The sequence below is a fragment of the Apodemus sylvaticus genome, chromosome 12 (genome assembly GCF_947179515.1).
Source record: "Apodemus sylvaticus chromosome 12, mApoSyl1.1, whole genome shotgun sequence".
NCBI lineage: Eukaryota > Metazoa > Chordata > Mammalia > Rodentia > Muridae > Apodemus > Apodemus sylvaticus.
The window spans coordinates 7,843,483-7,862,262 of NC_067483.1; the positions used below are offsets into that span (position 1 = coordinate 7,843,483).

Genomic DNA, 18,780 nt, shown 5'->3' on the forward strand with positions numbered 1-18,780 from the left:
GATGAGTGCTTGCTGCCTTGACTAGAGTTTCTTTCAATTTGCCTGTGTTTCAATTGTATTAAGTAGTTATTTTGCCATTCACTGTGCTAAACATGGACAATTTAATCATAGCTAGCATGAGATCTGTTCTTTTGAGGAGGTCCCAAGGGGGTGCCTGAGATGTAGGTGGATTATTCAAGGGCCTTTACAAGATGATTTCTTCATACAAAAATAGCTCCTGACTACAAACCAAGGAGAACAAGGTGAGGAAGCATTTTTTTTGACAAGCTGCTATCTTTACAGATCAGTAAATGCCAATAAGATGACACATATAAATAGTAGCAAGAGAAAACCAGATTTCCTGTGGGTAAAAATAAAAATAGGAACACCTCTTCTGGAAATATGAAATATACAATACTTTATTGTTAGCTATAAGATCCTATTGTACAGCTAAGTGTGCCAGACTTTGCTGCTGTTAGGCAACAAAAATTAAATGGTAAGTACTTGACTCAATATGCTGAAACCCCTTGTATGATCAGAACGTAGTATATATAGTATGTTAAAATACTACACATCCCCACATACCCATACATAATTAGTATGTGTTCACAGCATCAAAAATGGTATGTAATTATTTAATATGACTTGAGACAGGACATATTAATAATCATACCAGACACTCAATGACTACTGCAAACAGGTGCAGTCATGTGCTCCCAGGGTGACCCTAGTGTTGTGACCCAGCCAGGAAATAGCTATCTGAATAATAGCAGCTTCTGTCCTCTTTCTTTAAAACTTTAAAATATGATTATTTTGTATGTAATTATGAAATTGAATTCTTGCAATTAAAAACTAGATAGGGCTAGGGAAATTGCGCACAAGGGCCAGTAATTTTCAAAGAAGTCTGATAACATGTTTGAGTTTCTTATACACCATGTAAGGTAGATATCATAGCACATGTATAGTCCCTTATTAACTATAGAAAGGTAGGCTAAAAAGACTGGAGAATCCCTGCAAGCACACAGGTCAACCTGCCTGCTATAGGCAATGATGATGTAATCTGCAAGAGGAAGGAGGACTGACATGAATATTGTTTTCTGCTCTCCTTGAGCTCACACTCAAATACACAGAAGCACAAAGAGAAAGAGGAAGATGGGAGAGATATTTTGTGAAAATATGAGGAATATTCACAAGACCTCTTCTTGAACAATCAGAAAAGAAAGGTATACTGAAACATAAAATTCAGGGCAGTCCTGCCCAATTTTCTCCAATGAAGCAATTTGTAATTTAATTTAAATGATGAAATTCTATATAAATTTCCTCTAGAAAATTAAAATATTCTGCTTTTGAATTCAATGTCAGTATTTATGGAATTACCTCTTTCCATGATATTTTTACAGAACAAAAATATTTGTTGATTTCTTTGTTGTTAATTGTCAGGATAAATAAAGAGTTTTCTTGTCTGTCAGAATTTGGAAACAATTGACAGGTAGCCCAAGGAAAAAGACATTGAACAATGAATGTCTTTTTAGACTCCATAAACCTAAGGAAGCATGTCCAAAGGCAGAAACTGAAAAATAAGATGCAGGTGGAAATTCTCATGAGACCTTGAAATTAAAGCCAATAATTTATTGGTCTAACTCCACTACATTGATGATGACAGAAAGCTGCTATAAGGGCCATTTCTCATTACCAGAGAAATGTTTTGTGGCCATCAGACATAGTCCTTCACTGCACTTGGCCCAGGATAAAGAAGAGTGAAAACGAGTAGAGGTTTTAAATTTTACTGTCCAATATAATCAGTATTCATGAACAGATGAACAGTTGTCTTATTCCACTTTCACAGTATGTGTTTGTAAAGAATGTTCCATGTTTAATACCTAAGGATTTATTAAATAAAAAGGGATAAACCTAGAATGTTGATGATTGGGTTCCATGGATAGTACATACCCTACAGGATGTGAAACTCTTCTTTAGAAGAATTTTCCATGAGCATAAAATAGATGAGACAAACTCTTTCACTTTCTTTTCATGTAGCTATAATTTTTACCTAAAAATTGTGACTTAAGGAAGGAGGAAATTATTTGCACACATGGTTTCTTGTCATAGTTCATCATGATAGGGAACCCAAGGAGATTATTAGGAATTATTATTACAGGAATTACAATTATTATTAGGATTATTAGGATTATTATTACATGGGCTCCTTAATTAGGAAGCAGGGCAGTGAAGGCTGATGCTTATTGCTATTTCTTCTTGTTACTCAGTCCAGGAAACCAGGCCATGGGAAGATGTCAGGTATATTTGGAGTGAGTCTCACCACCTCAGTTAACATAGTCTAGATAATCTTCTACAGGTATGATTGGAAGTTCATTTCCATAGTGATTATAAATCTCAACAAGTTAATAATTGGAATTAAGTTCATCACAGATGCACAGTAGGCATTGAGAGTGCAAGCTCCAGTGTTGTTTTGACAGGTTGGTCCTTACCATTAAGAGGTGGTAGAAAGATTTAATTAGTGGTTTAGGTAACCTTTTTGAGTAGATTGGGTTACATAACAGTGCTATCCTTTAGAGCTGGGGGAGGGATTCTTTACAAGGTTTGCATAAGTTGTCTTATATAGTAGTAGTCAGAATCTATGGGTCTGGAAAACAAAACTATTTCCCAGAAGGTGTCAGACAGAGCTAGCCTTGAAAAGAGAACAACTCCTCACATTTTAATAATAGCTCGATTTGAGTGTTATTCTTAATAAGACAGTAGACTTACAAAAATACATGTGCAGTTTAAAATTATGGGTAGTGGATTGAAATCTCACTGTAATCCCTGTATAGTATGTAATCTTGGTTCAGTTACCTACCTAGTGAAGCTTCCACATTCTCATCAAAAGGACAACAATGTGTTTGATATATGACTGCCATAAGGAACAAAGTAAAACCTCACCAACTACAAAAGTTGGGATGGAGTGTATGTATGAAATCCTCCCAAAGACACATTGGTCACTACTACTTCTCTCTCGAATGACAAACCAATTTAATCTACTGACAGTGCTAATTTTGTCTAATTATTAGTAATGACTACAATTAGAAATGCTAATTTCTTTTAATTGCCTCATTCTAAGAACTTGTCTGCATGGATCTCAGACCAGGCTGCCCCTGAGGCTCAGTGTGAGGGAAGCCAGTAAAGAGGGAGTTTTGACCTGCTTTCCCAGATGACTGTACTGGAGGCACCACCGACCTAGGTGCGGTGGGAGATCCTTCTCAGGAATAGCACATCCTCAAACCTTCTTTTCTGTACACTACAATGCTGGTGGGTCTCTCTGCTTCTGTTAATTATGTCTTTTTACTTCCTACCACTGACTGCCCATTATCTGTAAAGTAACAGTGGATAATGGAAAATGAAGCAAAGTAATGTTCTAAGATAAAGGCGCTGGCTTATCTCTAACACAGTAATCTTAGAAAGCACAAACAGAGAGCGAGAAAGACAAAGAAGTCAAGCATGTGCCCTAACACTCATAGTAAGTACTCTGCTTTGGGAAAAAGAATACACTTGGCTCATTAATTTTAATTAAAGATTTGGGGAAAATATTGTAATCATAAACAAGGATATAACATCAAGCTAAATGCAAATTTATTTGAGTGTTTTAGATATAATTTCTAGACATTATACACTTCACTGGTCACTGGGTGATGTACTTTTCAAATTTCTGCTGATCATCTGAGACTTTATTCCTTGACATGTACCATTTGAATGAGATATCTATGAAAGCAGAAGCTTAGGGTACAATGTGTAGAACTGTCACTCCATATAAGGTAAGTGAACCAAGCTGAGGAGGGGAGGAAGACCAGGAGAGAGAAAGAAGAAGGAAGGCAGAAAAGGAGGAAAGAGAGGAGAGGAGAAAGGAGGTACAGTGGCTAAGACATCTGGGCAGGAAGTAGTGACAGTAAACCCAAACAGGGAAGAAGTCTTTATTCACTGAGTATAAACATAATGTAAATAACCCTATTAAAATATGGGGTACAGAGCTAAACAAAGAATTTCACATGAAGAACTTTGAACGGCTGAGAAGCACCTTAAGAAATGTTCAGCATCATTAGTCATTAGGGAAATGCAAATCAAAACAACCGTGACATTTCACCTTAGACCAATCAGAATAGCTAAGATTAAAAACTCAGGAGATAGCAGATCTTGGCAAGAATGTGGAGAAAGAGGAACACTCCTCCACTGCTGGTGGGAATGCAACTTGATACAACCACTCTGCAAATCAGTCTGGTGGGTCCTCAGAAAACTGGGTATGATATTACCAGAGGACCCGGCTATACCTCTCCTGGGCATATACCCAGAGGATTCCCCGGCATGCAATAAGGACACGTGCTTCTCTATGTTCATAGCAGCCTTATTTATAATAGACATAAGGTGGAACGAAACCAGATGTCTCTCAATGGAGGAATGGATAAAGAAGATGTGGCATATTTACACAATGGAATACTACTGAGCAATTAAAAACAATGAATTGATAAAATTCTTAGGCAAATGGTTGGATCTGGAAAATGTCATCCCAAGTGAGGTAACCCAATCACAAAAGAACACACATGGAATACATTCACTGATATGTGGATATTAGCCCAGAAACTCTGAATACCCAAGACACAATTCACATATCAAATCATTCCCAAGAGGAAGGAAGGAGAAGGCCCTGGTCCTAGAAAGGCTTGATACAGCATTGTAGGGGATTACTAAGACAGAGAAGCAGGAGGGGATTGATTGGAGAATGATTGAGCAAAGGGAAGAGGGCTTATGGGACTTATGGGGAGGGGTGAACCTGAAAAGGGAAAATCATTTGGAATGTAAACTAACAATATAGGTAAAAACAAGAAATAAAAGCATAATGTAGATAGATGGTCAGCCACCAAATATGTAGAGGGCAGAATTAATTCTTATATCCTGAATTTTTCCTTTACCTCAGTTCAGTAAGTCTCCTTCCCCTCTTCCTTTAGTATTGCTACCTGGAGAAACTGTCCTGACACGATTCAAAGGTTCTGTGGACATTTTTCTCTGTAGTTTCTCTTTTAATGGCTCTGCATGGACAACTTCTATGAATTGGAAGGTATTCCCCATAAGGATAGATTTAGGGAATTAGTGGAATCATAGAATAGTAACTTAGAGACATAGGGTAGGGGTAATGGAACTTGGTCAGTATCCAGAGGTAGGTGGATTATCAAACCTGTGCTGCAATAGATCCCCCCCCCCCTCCCCGGGAAGCATCATCTTATTTAGTGACTTCCTACACTGTATAACAAATTGGAGCTGAAATGCAGCAGACACTCAAAACTTCTTCTACACTTTCTATGCAGCAATGAACTTAGGGAAATACTTCCACTATGCACAAGATATGTGACCTCACAGAAATAGGACTGGAGACCAAGGACAGGCAAGTGAGATTTGGAAAGAAGTAAAAACAAAGAAAGATACATTGAAACACAATGGTCATAGAGCACCTAGTAACTACTATTCTCTGTTCTTTCTATAAACTGATTTAATTTTTTGTGTTGTCATATATATATATATATATATATATATATATATATATATATATATATATAACATGTTTGTGTCCATATGACTGTATATATTTATATATATATATATATGATGTACAAATCAGATCTATAATGTTTGTGTCTGTATGTGATATTTGTTATAAATATATATATATATATATATATATATATATATATATATACATATGAAATGTGTGATATTGTAGATATTTATGTCATTTTTGTGTATGTTCCTGTGTTGGGTAAGGTCTTACATATATCTTAGTGCAGGTGTGGTGGGACATGTTTATGTGCATGTGCATGTGTAAATGCTTTAGGGACATTGTGCTTACAGAAGTATAATACTACATAAACTACATGCATCTCTTTGTTGGTGCTTGGGATTTAAACTCAGGCCCTCACTATTTCATAAGTACTTTAGTCAGTCAGCTTTCTTATGAGCTTTCCCTAAACTGCCATATATTTTGGGCTCTCTTCAGATGGAATATTTCTGCATCAAACATAAGTTGTTAAAAACAATATGCATTCAGTGTGATGACCTTTTTCTTTTCTGTCTTCACCATTGTTGGTATCACCCAGAAAAGCTCAATCAATTTAGCTGGTACAAGAAACAGATAAAATTAACATACTCCTAAGAATATTCACAAAGGCAAGTAGACAGCAAAGAGACATTGGAATTTATGCTTTTAAATCAATTACTACTAATAACACATGAACCTGATGCACCCAACTCTTGATGTTCCCCTTGCACAGAGCATAAACCAGAGGAAGTAACTATGCCTCATCATTTCCCAGTTGAGAGGGCTAGAATTCACAGCATTGAGCTTTAATTATAAACTCCTTAATAACTAGTTCTTATGTTGCTGACACAAACCAATATAATTTACAAACTATAAGACTTTGTCAGAATGATACATGCAGGCAGTGAGTTCAACATACTGCCATGTAAAAATTAAATGAAATATTCAGAATGGACACTCTGTATTTCCAGAAAAGAATGTCATTTTAGAGCACTGCACACTTTTTGAATACCTATTGCTCTCATTTGTCATAAACAATGTGACTATTTGCAAGGTATAACTTAGCTGCAAATCTGTGATTGTGTGCATTTAGGAACTCATACATTCCTGTGATTTGAATTTTTTTTTTTTGGACATTACTCTCTTCAAAGAACTCTGTGAGCTATCATTTCAAATGTCCTTCTTGGGTTCCTTACTTGCTATTACCTGATCTGTTGAAATTATCTCACCTAGTTTTCTTACTAACATTTTATTCTATTCCATTCTAAGCCTCATTAATGCTGTTGAAAAAATGGAGGGTCTGGAGTTAGCTTATGTGGCAAAGTTCTTACACTGAAAGTTTTACAATCTGAGTTTGACCCCTAGAACCCTCAAATAAAGTCATCTTTCAGGCATGTTTTATTGCCCACACCTCAAAAGTACTGATCAGATGTTGACCACAGTCCACATGCACAAACACACAAGTTCATACAAACACACACACACACACACACACACACACACACACACACACACACACACACACTTATGAAGGGGAAACATTAAAACATTATAATATTAATCAGACTTTAAGTTCCTATCACTCACATAGTGGGTCTGAACTTTCATTAACTCTAGTTCTAGGGTTTCTAATACCCTCTTCTGGATTCTGCAGACACCAGCCATGTATGATAGTGCACATGGATATGGATATGTATACATGCAAGCAAAATACTCATGTGTATAAAGAATGATATTTTAGTAAGTAATATGCCTTAGTGAAACTGCATCTTTTCAATTAAGGAGTCCCATACTAACCCACTTCTTTACTTTCTCCTCCTTCTTTTTATTAATCAGTAGCACACCCCATTTTAGTCTGTGGAGTTTTTCCAACTCTTAGCTTCAGTTTAACATTCCCCAAGACCACAGTTGCAAGCTCCCTGTATGCCTTCCACTGTGCCTGTGCTTACATGTGTTGCAATATTTAACACTGACACAACTAATGAGTCATTTTACAGGCTGCTGAGCTTTTCACAATTCCTGGAGGTCATGCAGTATATCTTTGTTGTTAATCTTCACTTCTCCAACTACATCAGAAACTTGACTTTGGGAAAGAGGAACAGTACTTGCAACTAAGTTTGTTGGCAAGTTCTTCAAGTCTGTAACACAAATTGCTTCCCAAAACTTACACCTTTCTGTTCATGAGTAAAATGACATAGGTATCTCAAAGTTACTTTTCAAGAATAATAAAATGGATTTTCCATTTAAAAAATATTTTCCATAATCCAGCACTAAATTGCATTGAATAGAGCCAAAATGTCCCTATACATTAAACCTAAGGCAATGAGAAATTTCTTAGAGCAATGAGAACACATATTTTTGAGATTTTAGATCGAGCTTTCATTAACATAACATAAAAAGAGTTAATCAAATGAGCTCAATCTTGTAGAAAGATCAGGTAACTAAAGAGCTGTTTGATTTTATTGTTTTCTTTCCTTCTTTCTTTACTGTCTTTCTTTTATTTTTTTTCGGGATACAAATGCTTTCATGCTGCCCAAGTTAGGCCTGCTCTGAAACAAATCCAGTAGGAAGTTTATGCTGCAGATTTCTTTAAGCCAGTCTGAACTTCTATTTCATTTTATGGCTGACTTCTCCTTGGAATTTCCACAACAGTTACAAGTAATAGTTGTTAAAATAGCAGCATAAAGTTATCACATCTTAAATGGAATACTCTGCCAAAATAAAGTAGAAAATCTGAGTTTAAGACAAAAAAACAAAACAAACAAACAAACAAACAAAAAAACCTCTTGCTAGAAAACCATTAAATCATCCCATTATCCATTTACTTGCTCAGTCTTTTATGCATTTTATAAAGTGCTGCAAATAAAACATGGCAAAGAGCTAATGCATCTTAGTTGAGGCAGAAAGAATTATAGAAATTGCTACAAAAATATAAATAGGAACACTTTACTAAGACAGAAAATTCAAAAATATATTTTTCTGTCCCTGTCCCCAAGATACTCTCAATACATACTGCATTAGAAAATTGTCTGTGTGTGCATGTGTGTGCATGTGTGTGTGTGTGTGTGTGTGTGTGTGTGTGTGTGTGTGTGTAGATGGAAGACTGCAAGGAAAGTTTTAAGGGAAATTGGTACTGTAGACAAAATTAACAAGCAACTCATACAAATAAGTGCAAGAGATATGAGACAGCATGGTTTGTTTGTAAAATGTAGATATCCATATTTTGTTAGGAGGGATATTAAAGGTGAGATTTAGATTATTATGTAAAGACAGATGAGTTGGACCATACCACACACGACAGGGCTTCATAGCACTACTGAAGCATAACTACGGCCTGACATTGACAGACATATAAGATAGAATGTCTACAGAAGTGTCCTTCTTGTCCTGTGTTTGTTTTATAATACACAGCATTATAGTTTAAATTTCTCCTTACGATTTTGTTAATTCCTTCTCAAGTTTTTAATTAAAAATATGAAAGAAAGTAAATCCTCAAACCAGTAGGGTAGACACCAGATATAAAGTTCTTTTCTTTGAGCAATGTGATATTTATAGACATGCTTCAGATCTTGTTCTGAATGTTTTTTGCATTTTCTTTTTCAGGTATGACTCAGGAGTTGATTTTGTGGAAAACTGCTACCTCATGTCCTTCTCAAGAGCTAAGGTTATGAGACTGAACTTAAAGAACCCTTGCCAAATTCTTGCAGATGCTATGCAAGCTACCTAGTGTCATACATTGGCAGATAGTTTGCTATAAAGATATTTGTGTTTAAAAATGGATCTAGGTGGGGATTTCAATTTTTGTCATTTGATTTAGGGACATGATTAAAATCTACTCATTTGGAATTTATTCATATAAACTAGATCTACTTTGCTGAGTAGCCTTGTAATGTGTAAAAAATTGGAGGTACATGCTGCATGCCTACTAGTAGGAATTAAAATCTCATTAAACTCTTAATCTTATTATAGTTGGTTTTCACCTTTGAAGCTCATTAATCTCAAATACACATAAGTGAAATAACCAGGAAGTAGCATCTCCAGTTAACAATGACAAAACATTACAAGTAAACATTTTCTTATTAATTAAACCCAGTCCTTTACTCCAGACACCAAGGTTCCTGGGGTCAGTGAGTCACCTTTACAAGCTTACTAAACAATGGTAGTAGTGTTTTAATGAAATAAATGGTTTTCTTTGTGAATATAAAATGTCAGTATTGTTTCCAAATTGGTACAGTGCAACTTCTCATAATCTTAAAACACCATTGTTTTCTGCCTTATTAGATAACTAAACCTATTCTCCATTTTCTTATCTTTTTTGAATAATTGCTACAAATAGGTCATATTTCACCACAGTCTGTGTTATCAATTGAAAGACAATGCGTTCATAAGAAAAATATCTAGACATACATTAAACCATCTTATTTTATGAAAATGGATACAGTAAAGTAACGTGGTTAACTCAAAGAAAAATGAAGCCAATTGGAAAAATGAGCATAGATAAAAGAAGACAACAAATGGGAAGGTGGCCAAGCCTTACGAGAACACAGGTGAGAGCAGAGTTGCTCCAGTAGACCTTATTATCATAAGTCCTGTAATATAAGATCTCTACTCTAGTTCTTAATTTATATTTTAGAGTTGCAAAATATTAATCTTTTAGATGTAGAATTTAAGTGAAGAAAATGGAAAGGGACTTCAGATTGATCATTAAAGGTCAAAATGAGCTAGTTTGGTACTGGAGAATGTTTCCAGGCCCTGCCAGCTAAGCAGTGGTATTTGTTCATTTCTGGTAGGTGTGAAGACACAGGAAACACTGCATAGCCATTTTCCTGCCCCACAAGAGCACTACAATTATTGCTCATATTATTCTTCCTTTTGGTTTGTTAACTGTCTTCAGGTAATTAAAAGTCTGATATCTCTTTACTGTCATGATCAACATTCTCACAGATCTTTTGAAATTCAGCATATGTGAAAATCTAAAATGGAGTTTATTATATTCTTATCACAAAAGCATTTCTCTGTGGCTCTAATAATAAACATAAATAAACTTCTCACAGGTACTTAGTCCTTGTTCTAAGTTATTTCAGAAAAAGAAGAGCTTTTTATAAAATTAAAAATTGCATCATGTAATGTTTCTTTTAAAAATGAAATTAGCAGTATGTTTATGTGTGTTTCATATGTGGTCCTCCTGTTTTCTAGATACCCTACTTTTTTCATCATAAAAATTTAACTTGTCTACTCTTACAAGAATAGCTTTAGTAATATATTTAGCTGCTGTTTAATTTACAGTAAACTCATATCTTAATTGCTTATTACATTTTACTGGCAGGCTGGAAATGTACAGTAATTAAATAGACACATTACCTTTTCATCCAAGGCATCCTAGGTTCAAGAACTTCTTAGATACTGATTCTTGTCTCATTTAGCCAAATTACCAAGTCATACCTTAGCTTCTTGTATCAAAAGGAGTTGAACGTATAATATTTTTTTTTTAATTTTACAGTGGCCTATCTGTATTTGTAGTTAAATAGTCCTCTCAGGATAAACCCAATGGAAATACTCTAGCTGCTTAATATCCTGAAAATCAAGAATGAGAGCGCTTACAGAGGTTTTTATTACTAGTAGGTAATTAGATTCTTACAGTAGAATTGTTATATCTATATAATACTGACATCTTTCTAGCCTGACTTTGTTTTCATGGTGCTTAATTAGAAACATATACAGTTTGTAATTGGGTAAGTAGAAATGCCCATGTTTGAGAAGGTGTATGAAAAAACCAAACATATACAAATAGATACTTGCACACTATAGAGTATAATAACAGCAACAACAAGTCATTACAAAAAAGAAGAGACAAGCAAAAGTTATTTTATAAGAAACCCCACACCTATATCTTAATATTCATAACTGTCCACCATGAAAGAATTTGGTCACACAATCTATTTTGAAGGCTGATGTTACTACTTAACATGTAGGGGAAATAATTTTTCAAAACATGATTCTCTTAAATTAAAAGTAGACTCTTGTAAAGGAAATATCTAGCTCCTCAAAGCATATACACAAATGGGAGATGATTGTACATTTCTAGCAAATCGAATATCTACACAAAAACTGTGCACAGCAGCCTAGAGAAACTGGGAAATACTCATGGTGGCATTGAGAAGTTTTTCCTTATAAGCTCTGAAGACCACTAACATGCATAGATTTCAGAATCAGTGGTTGCTGCAAACTTAATGTATCCAGTTTTTATAGTAAAACAAGCACTCACTATTACTGAAGAAAACCAACTCTAGAATACTTAGCCATTAGCACTCTCTCAATGGCTGTGTTACTTGTTAATGGCAGTGTAATGGTCAGTTGGGATTTTCTGAAGATCATTATCACCAACTTTCTGGTTAAACACCCAGAGCAGGCTTTTTATCGATTTTGGCTATGACAGACTGAAGTCTTAAACTTATACTATTTAGTTTCATTTATATAAGTAAAATACATTGACCATAGTCAAATTTAAAGGAAATATGGTGCCTAGAAGGAATTTTCAAGAAGGGAGATACTTGAAGAAGCCCAACTCAGGCAGTGCACCCTACTCATTTCATCAGGATTCCTCACACCTGTAGGATCTTCAAAGTATTCATTCTTTCCAGATAACAGAATGTACCAAGGGAAAGCACAGTTCAGAGACATGCCTTTCCGTTAACTGGAAAACACTGACCTCTAGTGTTTGAGAAGGTAGAGAAACTAGCTCAGTAGCAAAGTTCATTTCCTGTCTAAAGCTCTTGGGTCTTTCTCTTGGGCACCATGGGAATAATTTCAAGGAGAAAAGGGCAGAAAGAGAGGAAGAAAGGAGGAACAGAGAAAGGATGTGTGAGAAGGCAGAAGAGAAAATTCTATGTACCTGAACATAACCTGCTCAATTAATCTTCTAAAATAATTTATTCACTTATCCCAACAAAACGGAGAGGGTAGCCTATTTTGCCGTCATTTATAACACAAACTTTGAAAAAATACTACAATCGATTGTGAGCTTTCCAGTCTTTGGAACACAGAAACACTGACTCTACTTTGAACATCTATCCACCTGCCTGTGCTCTATAATGCAAATTCTGGCATAAGATCCTCTAAGGAATAAGGTAGAAGGAGCTTCTATAGTAAATCTCACTTCTCCCTCCCGTCCTAAGAACGATAATACAAATTACAAAAGTAAAACAATATTTTTCGAGTCGGGATAATATTTCTGTAGGAAGAGAAAATGAGAAAACAAGTCCAGAAACTTGAGGGACTATGGTAAGCCACCCTTGCAAACAACGCAGATGGCTTAATTGCATTTTTTCTCATTTGGGAGTTCCCAGAGAAGGCGAAATTTCCCTTTTCCTGCCCAGCAAAACAGCTGAGCAATTGATCTTGAACCTCTCAAAGGTTAATCTATTTGTGTTCAAGTTTCACGAACTGGATTCTTTAAATATGCAGCATAAAAATCCCTGCCTATTAAATAAGTGCTGTACGCTTGCTGGGGTTAAAACGTCGACAATGCAGTGCATACTCACTATTCCTTGGCAAACACCAGAATTTTGGGAGTGGGGTGTGTTCTAAAGCTCTCCCTCATCTGTCCTGTAATAGGGAGTCATTGATCTCCTGGAGTAACCACATTTGGGCTATAATTCTTAGGCCCAAACTCCCAAACCCCATACACGGGTGCTCATTGGATATAAAATGGCCCAGCTGCAACCTTATGCAAAAGACAGTGAAGAGAGCTCAGTAGTTAGAGTGGAGGTGGGCATAGAGTTGTTCAGGGCACTTTTCAAATCGGTGGGAGCTGCAGTTGCTGCGATTACACAGCTCGTTGACTCTGAAGGTTCTCTGCCCCTAGAGGCTTGCTCATGGCCCTTGCTAGTCACCCATGCATCCCTGGCAGAGATTAAAAACCATAGAGCTAAAGGAACTCAATTTTTTAAAATAAGGGCAATGCAGCAGAGCAAGCTCATTACAGTTCTACTAACTTTTGAGATGGTTGGAATGGTCGAGTCAAATGGTTATGGTTTCCCTCCTGATCATTCCTTCTACCTAGAGCATATTCAGTCAGAAAGTAGATACTTATTCCGAGGAAGGTCCATCTCATCTTGTCTTCCCGCCCCCCACCCAGCTCTGAATACTCACAATTTGTCGCTGTTAATCCAGTGTGCCACAAGCCAGACAGCACCAAAGTCAAAACGCTGATCAGTCTTGGTACAGAATCCATTTCCCCTTCGTGAGCGATTTCTTCCAATTGAATCCCAATTTCATAGGCACCAGCCTTGGCTTTTCTTTCTTTTCCTTTCTCACTCTCTCTGTTTCCTCTCCTTTGCACAGCCTCGCCCCCTCCAACCACCGCTTAAACAGACTCTTTTCTCCTTCACTCCATCTTGCTTCTCAGATGCTCCACCGAAACTGTAGCATAGCTTCTTCGGAGCTCCGAGCTGCGATCGACAGTTCCTGCAAATGTCCCTTTCTGTGTTTGTCTTTCTTGTTTGCCTTCTCTTAATCGGGATTGCCTTTCTGAAAGGTTCAGATCTTGGCGCACAGCTCCACCAATAGCCTAATGTACTTTGTTCCAGTGCGAGAGCTAGATTCAGCACCAGGGTGACGGACAGCTCCTCATCCACACAGTCTGAGCGGCACCGCCCCCGACCTGGGACTGCGCTCTCCTATAGAGTGGCTTGGGCGGTCCTTGGTTGCTCACAAGTCCCCAGCAGGCGCTCTGCTGTGACGTGCTTAGGCTACTTGCTAGGAAAGTAAAGAGAAAAGATCCTCTCTGTGTGTCTGTTTCCCTCCCCCTCTCTCTCCGTCTCCCTCTCCTATCCATGCACCCCCCCCAACACACACACACAAACACTTTCCCCCTCCCCCGCATTCCTAACCTTTTACCACTTCTCTTCCTTTTCCTCCTCAATTAGGGGCCAGTATTGGCATTTAAATCAGGTTTTTGAACAATGCTGCTGAAGTGATGCTTAAAGGAGTTGGAAGACAGAAGCCTTAGGAAGTGGGATTTCCTCATGGAGAGCTTGGCAATGATCTAACCTAGTGTCTAATACCTTTTTCCTCACTTCACAGGGGAGAGTAAAAGAAAGTTTGAATTGTGAGATTCAATTTCAGCTGCAGGAATGGGTAATTGACTGGCATTGATCTCACTGGGATTTCTGGTTTTCCCCTTTAGAGATAGGATCACTCTCCATTTTTCTGACCTTACACATCTGCATCTCTCCTTGGCTGGTGTTTGCATGTTGCTTCCTCAAGTACTGCAGGGTGAGTGCGGCTGTGGGTCCCAAAGGAGCAGAGGTGGTTAGCTGGCATAAGAGAAAATCATTTTAAAACGATTTTTAACAGGCAGGGATTGGAGCATGAGTAGAGACAAGTGAGTGTCAGGGTCATGTGTGAGCCAATTGTTGGGTCTTAAAAGCTTTACATCTATAATAGAAAAGATGGGTTTTGATTGCTTCCTTGGGCTTCTGTATTATAGGTCTTGTTTCCTTAGCTTCTAGCATGAATCTGCTGACTTGCATGCCTTGATCAACTTATTACGGGTTTAGACGCTCTCAGAAACTTGTCGAATGTTAACAAAACCAATAATGATTCTATGTTAAGTTTACAATCAAGTTAGAGTCTATAGGATATTTTCACATCAGAGGAAGTCAAAGCCTCTCTTTCTTAAGCATTTCTCCTTCCCAGCATTACTGAGCATACAGATTTTTTTTTTACACCACAGATTCCTGACAGCCTTTAGTTTCGGCTGCCAGCTCTTCACTGGGCTGTTTTAAGCAGCCTTTGAATAAATCCCAACATTAACCTTGTTGTCCTGGAGCTCTGGCTTCCATCAGTGGAATACTGATAGACAGTTCAAGGAAAACAAAACAAGAGCCTGTTATTTCAATAATGAAAGAATTCTGAAGGTCCTATTAGCTGTAAGCAAATAGCATCCCTATACTTTAACTGAAATCAATGGTGTTAGTAGATTCACAGAAAATTCAATACAAGGTGTTTAGGAGTAACCATACACTGGGACTTTGACTGACAAAATATCAATGCTCTTGGACACACCCTTTTCTGTCATGTTGGGAGGGGACTGTAGAAAGGAAAAGAGAAAGGGTGTTCTCTCCCTTTGCTTTGCGTGGTTTTCCCCCACAGCCTTTGTAAGATAGCTTCAGAGATGCTCCCATCCCTTTCCCTGGTCTCAGAGAGTCTGGGTTGAATGTTCCCCTTCTGGATAGTTTAAATAACACTCAAAAGATCTTGAATGTGTAAATCCGTGACCCTTACTAATTTTGTATGTTTTAAGTGTTTCTAATACTTAGACATTTTTGATTTCTTAAGACCATTAAAAGTTTATGTTTGTGTATGTATGTATGTATGTATATATGTATGTATGTATATGTATGTATATATGTATGTAAGTGAGCCTGTGTGGATGTATGTGAACCTCTGTGGATGCATTTGTACCACATGGGCCAGAAAAATGTCAGATCTTCTGGAATTGGACTTAGAGATGTTTGTGTGCTGCCTTATGTGGTATACTCCTAACTTTTATAAGACAGCAGTGTGCTGTTAACCAATGAGGTTTGTCTCCAGCCTCATCTCTTGGGCAAGTTTAAAGGAATAAGATATTATAAAACAAATTGGTAATTTAAAAGTGCCCATACATATTGCTTTTATGAATTTTATCACATTCATATTTTTAAACATCACATTTTATTATTTTAATTGTCCTTCATCAATTTAGAGATGGTGAAGTAGGTATAGAGTACAGTTTATGAAGTGGTGATCTAAGATGCAGGAAGCTTTGGGTTCAACCTATAATACTACAAAACAGAATGTGGTTGTTGGACATGGTGCTGTAATGCAATCAGTAGAGGCAAAAAGACTAGAATTTTAAGGTTATCCTAGGCAACAAATGGAGTCCAGGCCAGGAAGGCTTAATCTTAAGTGAGGTAACCCAATAACAAAAGAATACACATGGAATGCATTCCCTGATAAGTGGATATTAATTAACCCAGAATCTCTGAATACTGAAGACACACATCGCATAACAAATGACTCCCATGAAGAAGTATGGAGAGAGTCCTGATCCTGGAAAGGATTGATCTAGTGTTGGAGGGGAATATAAGGACAGAGAAAAAGGAGGGAGGTGATTGGAGAATGGGTGGAGAGAAGAAGGTTTATGGGACATATGGGGAAGGGGGATATAGGAAAGGGGAAATCATTTGGAATGTAAACAAAGAATGTAGAAAATAAAAATATTAAAAAACCACTCCCCTACCATATCTGACTATTTATCTGCATCTACCTATCTATCTATCTATCTATCTATCTATCTATCTATCTATCTATCTATCTATTTATCTATCATCTATCTATCATCTATCTATCTATGACTTATCTATTATCTACCTCATATGTATAGAAATGGTATCAAGCTATTTTATATTCTCCTTTATTTTTAGTGCTTTGATACATGAATTTTTGCTTGTTTCATCTTACCACTATACTGTACTGTTCTACATGTTTTGGATATGTCAATATTCATGCATTAATGGTCCAATTTTAGGCCTGAGTTGTTTCTAGTTTTGTCCCTCAATTTGAACTATACAATTCTTTAATCGGCTTGTAATTTGTCTTTGATTTAGTAGTGAAAGATCTGCATTCTTTGGAAAAGCTTTCCTTTAGTGTTTTGTGTCTCCCCAATATTATGTAATAAGATGGCATCTACTCATGTTTGTTCCTTTGCTAAAGAGGAGTGATATTCTCCAGAAGGAAGCATCCTGTCTGTTTTGAAAAAAAAAAAACTGATAGCTAAGAATCAAGGACAGTGTTCCTCAATATTATCACAACTACTATGTATCTCCAAAATACAGTTTAACGAGGTAAAAAATTTTAGCAATGAAAGATTTAATAATTCTCTCTATTCATTAAAGTCCCTTTATACAAACCATCAGCACCAGAAAAATATGCTCATTGGATGTGTTCAGAAAAATGTAGAAATGTGTCACTATGGAGTCCACAATTGTAATTTATCTTCAAGTTGATGATAAATACCATGACTCCCTCTTTTAGAAAACCATATGTGGACGTGGTATATAGTGTATAAAATATGCATAATTTACAACACTATTTACTCTTATGATTTTTATTTTTTTTTTCTCAAACACACCTGTTTTTGAGCAACTTTGAGCTTTACGCAGCAGATGCTTGTCTAAGGTTTGCAAATGTTTAAGCAAGCTTATTGTGCTTCTGACTATGGTGTGAAGAAAACATCTGTTCCTCACAGACAGTAGTATAAACAATGCCATTTTCTGAGAGTATTTTGGCTGCAAGAGGGTTTAGGCACAGTAGAATATCAATCACTATTTAAACAGTTTTCAGTCAGATCATTATTTGTCTATTGAAATCCTATGTTTCATAAGGATTTTTAGTCTGATTGCTGCTGCTGCCACACAATAGAGACAACAAATAATCATGTATTACTTTTCATGTTAATGCACATAAAATAATCCATACCTGTACATCATATCACTTTAAAAATGCTCACAGTTTGGGTACAGTTGGTAGATGCTTAGTATTCCTAATACAGAGTGAGAAAAATGGACAATGAAGATTCAGAATGTCAATATTTACAAATATTCATCTGAACAACATCTCAAATGAGAACCTTAATTAAATTTAAAAAAAGGGAATTGGGTTTATATCAGTTTGGACATGTAAGCCTACAGACCCAAGTTCACTTTCCTGGCACTTAAGTAAAACTCCTGGTGTTATTTGACATATCTTCAACCTTAGCCATGGTGGAGCGAGGTTGATTTCTAACTCCATGGCACCTAAATTCTGGCTTCCATAAGCACATTCACAGTTGCTCACATATACCTACATGCACATGTATATGCACATAAACTATATATACCCACTTTCACATTAATTATAAATTAATACACAAAAAAGAAAAGATAAAAGAAAGTGAAACAATTTATATTGTATTTCACTCTTTTTCATTTTTTCTGGAACACTTTTGTTTCATCCATAATGGAGCAAAGAAAAGGAATCATTTATTACATCAAATCTTTGCTGTTGAGTATTCAAGCAAGTAGTCCATGTAGTAATTCATAATACTCATAAAACACATGCCTGGAAGATATGTTTGGTTATCTTCATTTTATTGATAGGATTCATTCTAGCAGGAGGTAAGGCAACACATTAAGTTGGAC

At 36.5% G+C, this 18,780-nt stretch overlaps 1 protein-coding gene across 2 annotated transcripts in view; it reads right to left on the bottom strand.

The window, feature by feature from the left end:
* The window catches only part of LOC127697709 (contactin-associated protein like 5-2), a 909,987-nt gene extending 896,197 nt beyond the window's left edge, over positions 1–13,790 (bottom strand). For both annotated transcript variants that reach the window (XM_052201021.1, XM_052201020.1), the window contains exon 1: positions 13,709–13,790. In XM_052201021.1, coding sequence (XP_052056981.1) covers positions 13,709–13,790 — 82 coding nt within the window. The remainder of the gene's footprint in view (positions 1–13,708) is intronic.
* Between the last annotated feature and the right edge of the window lie 4,990 nt (positions 13,791–18,780).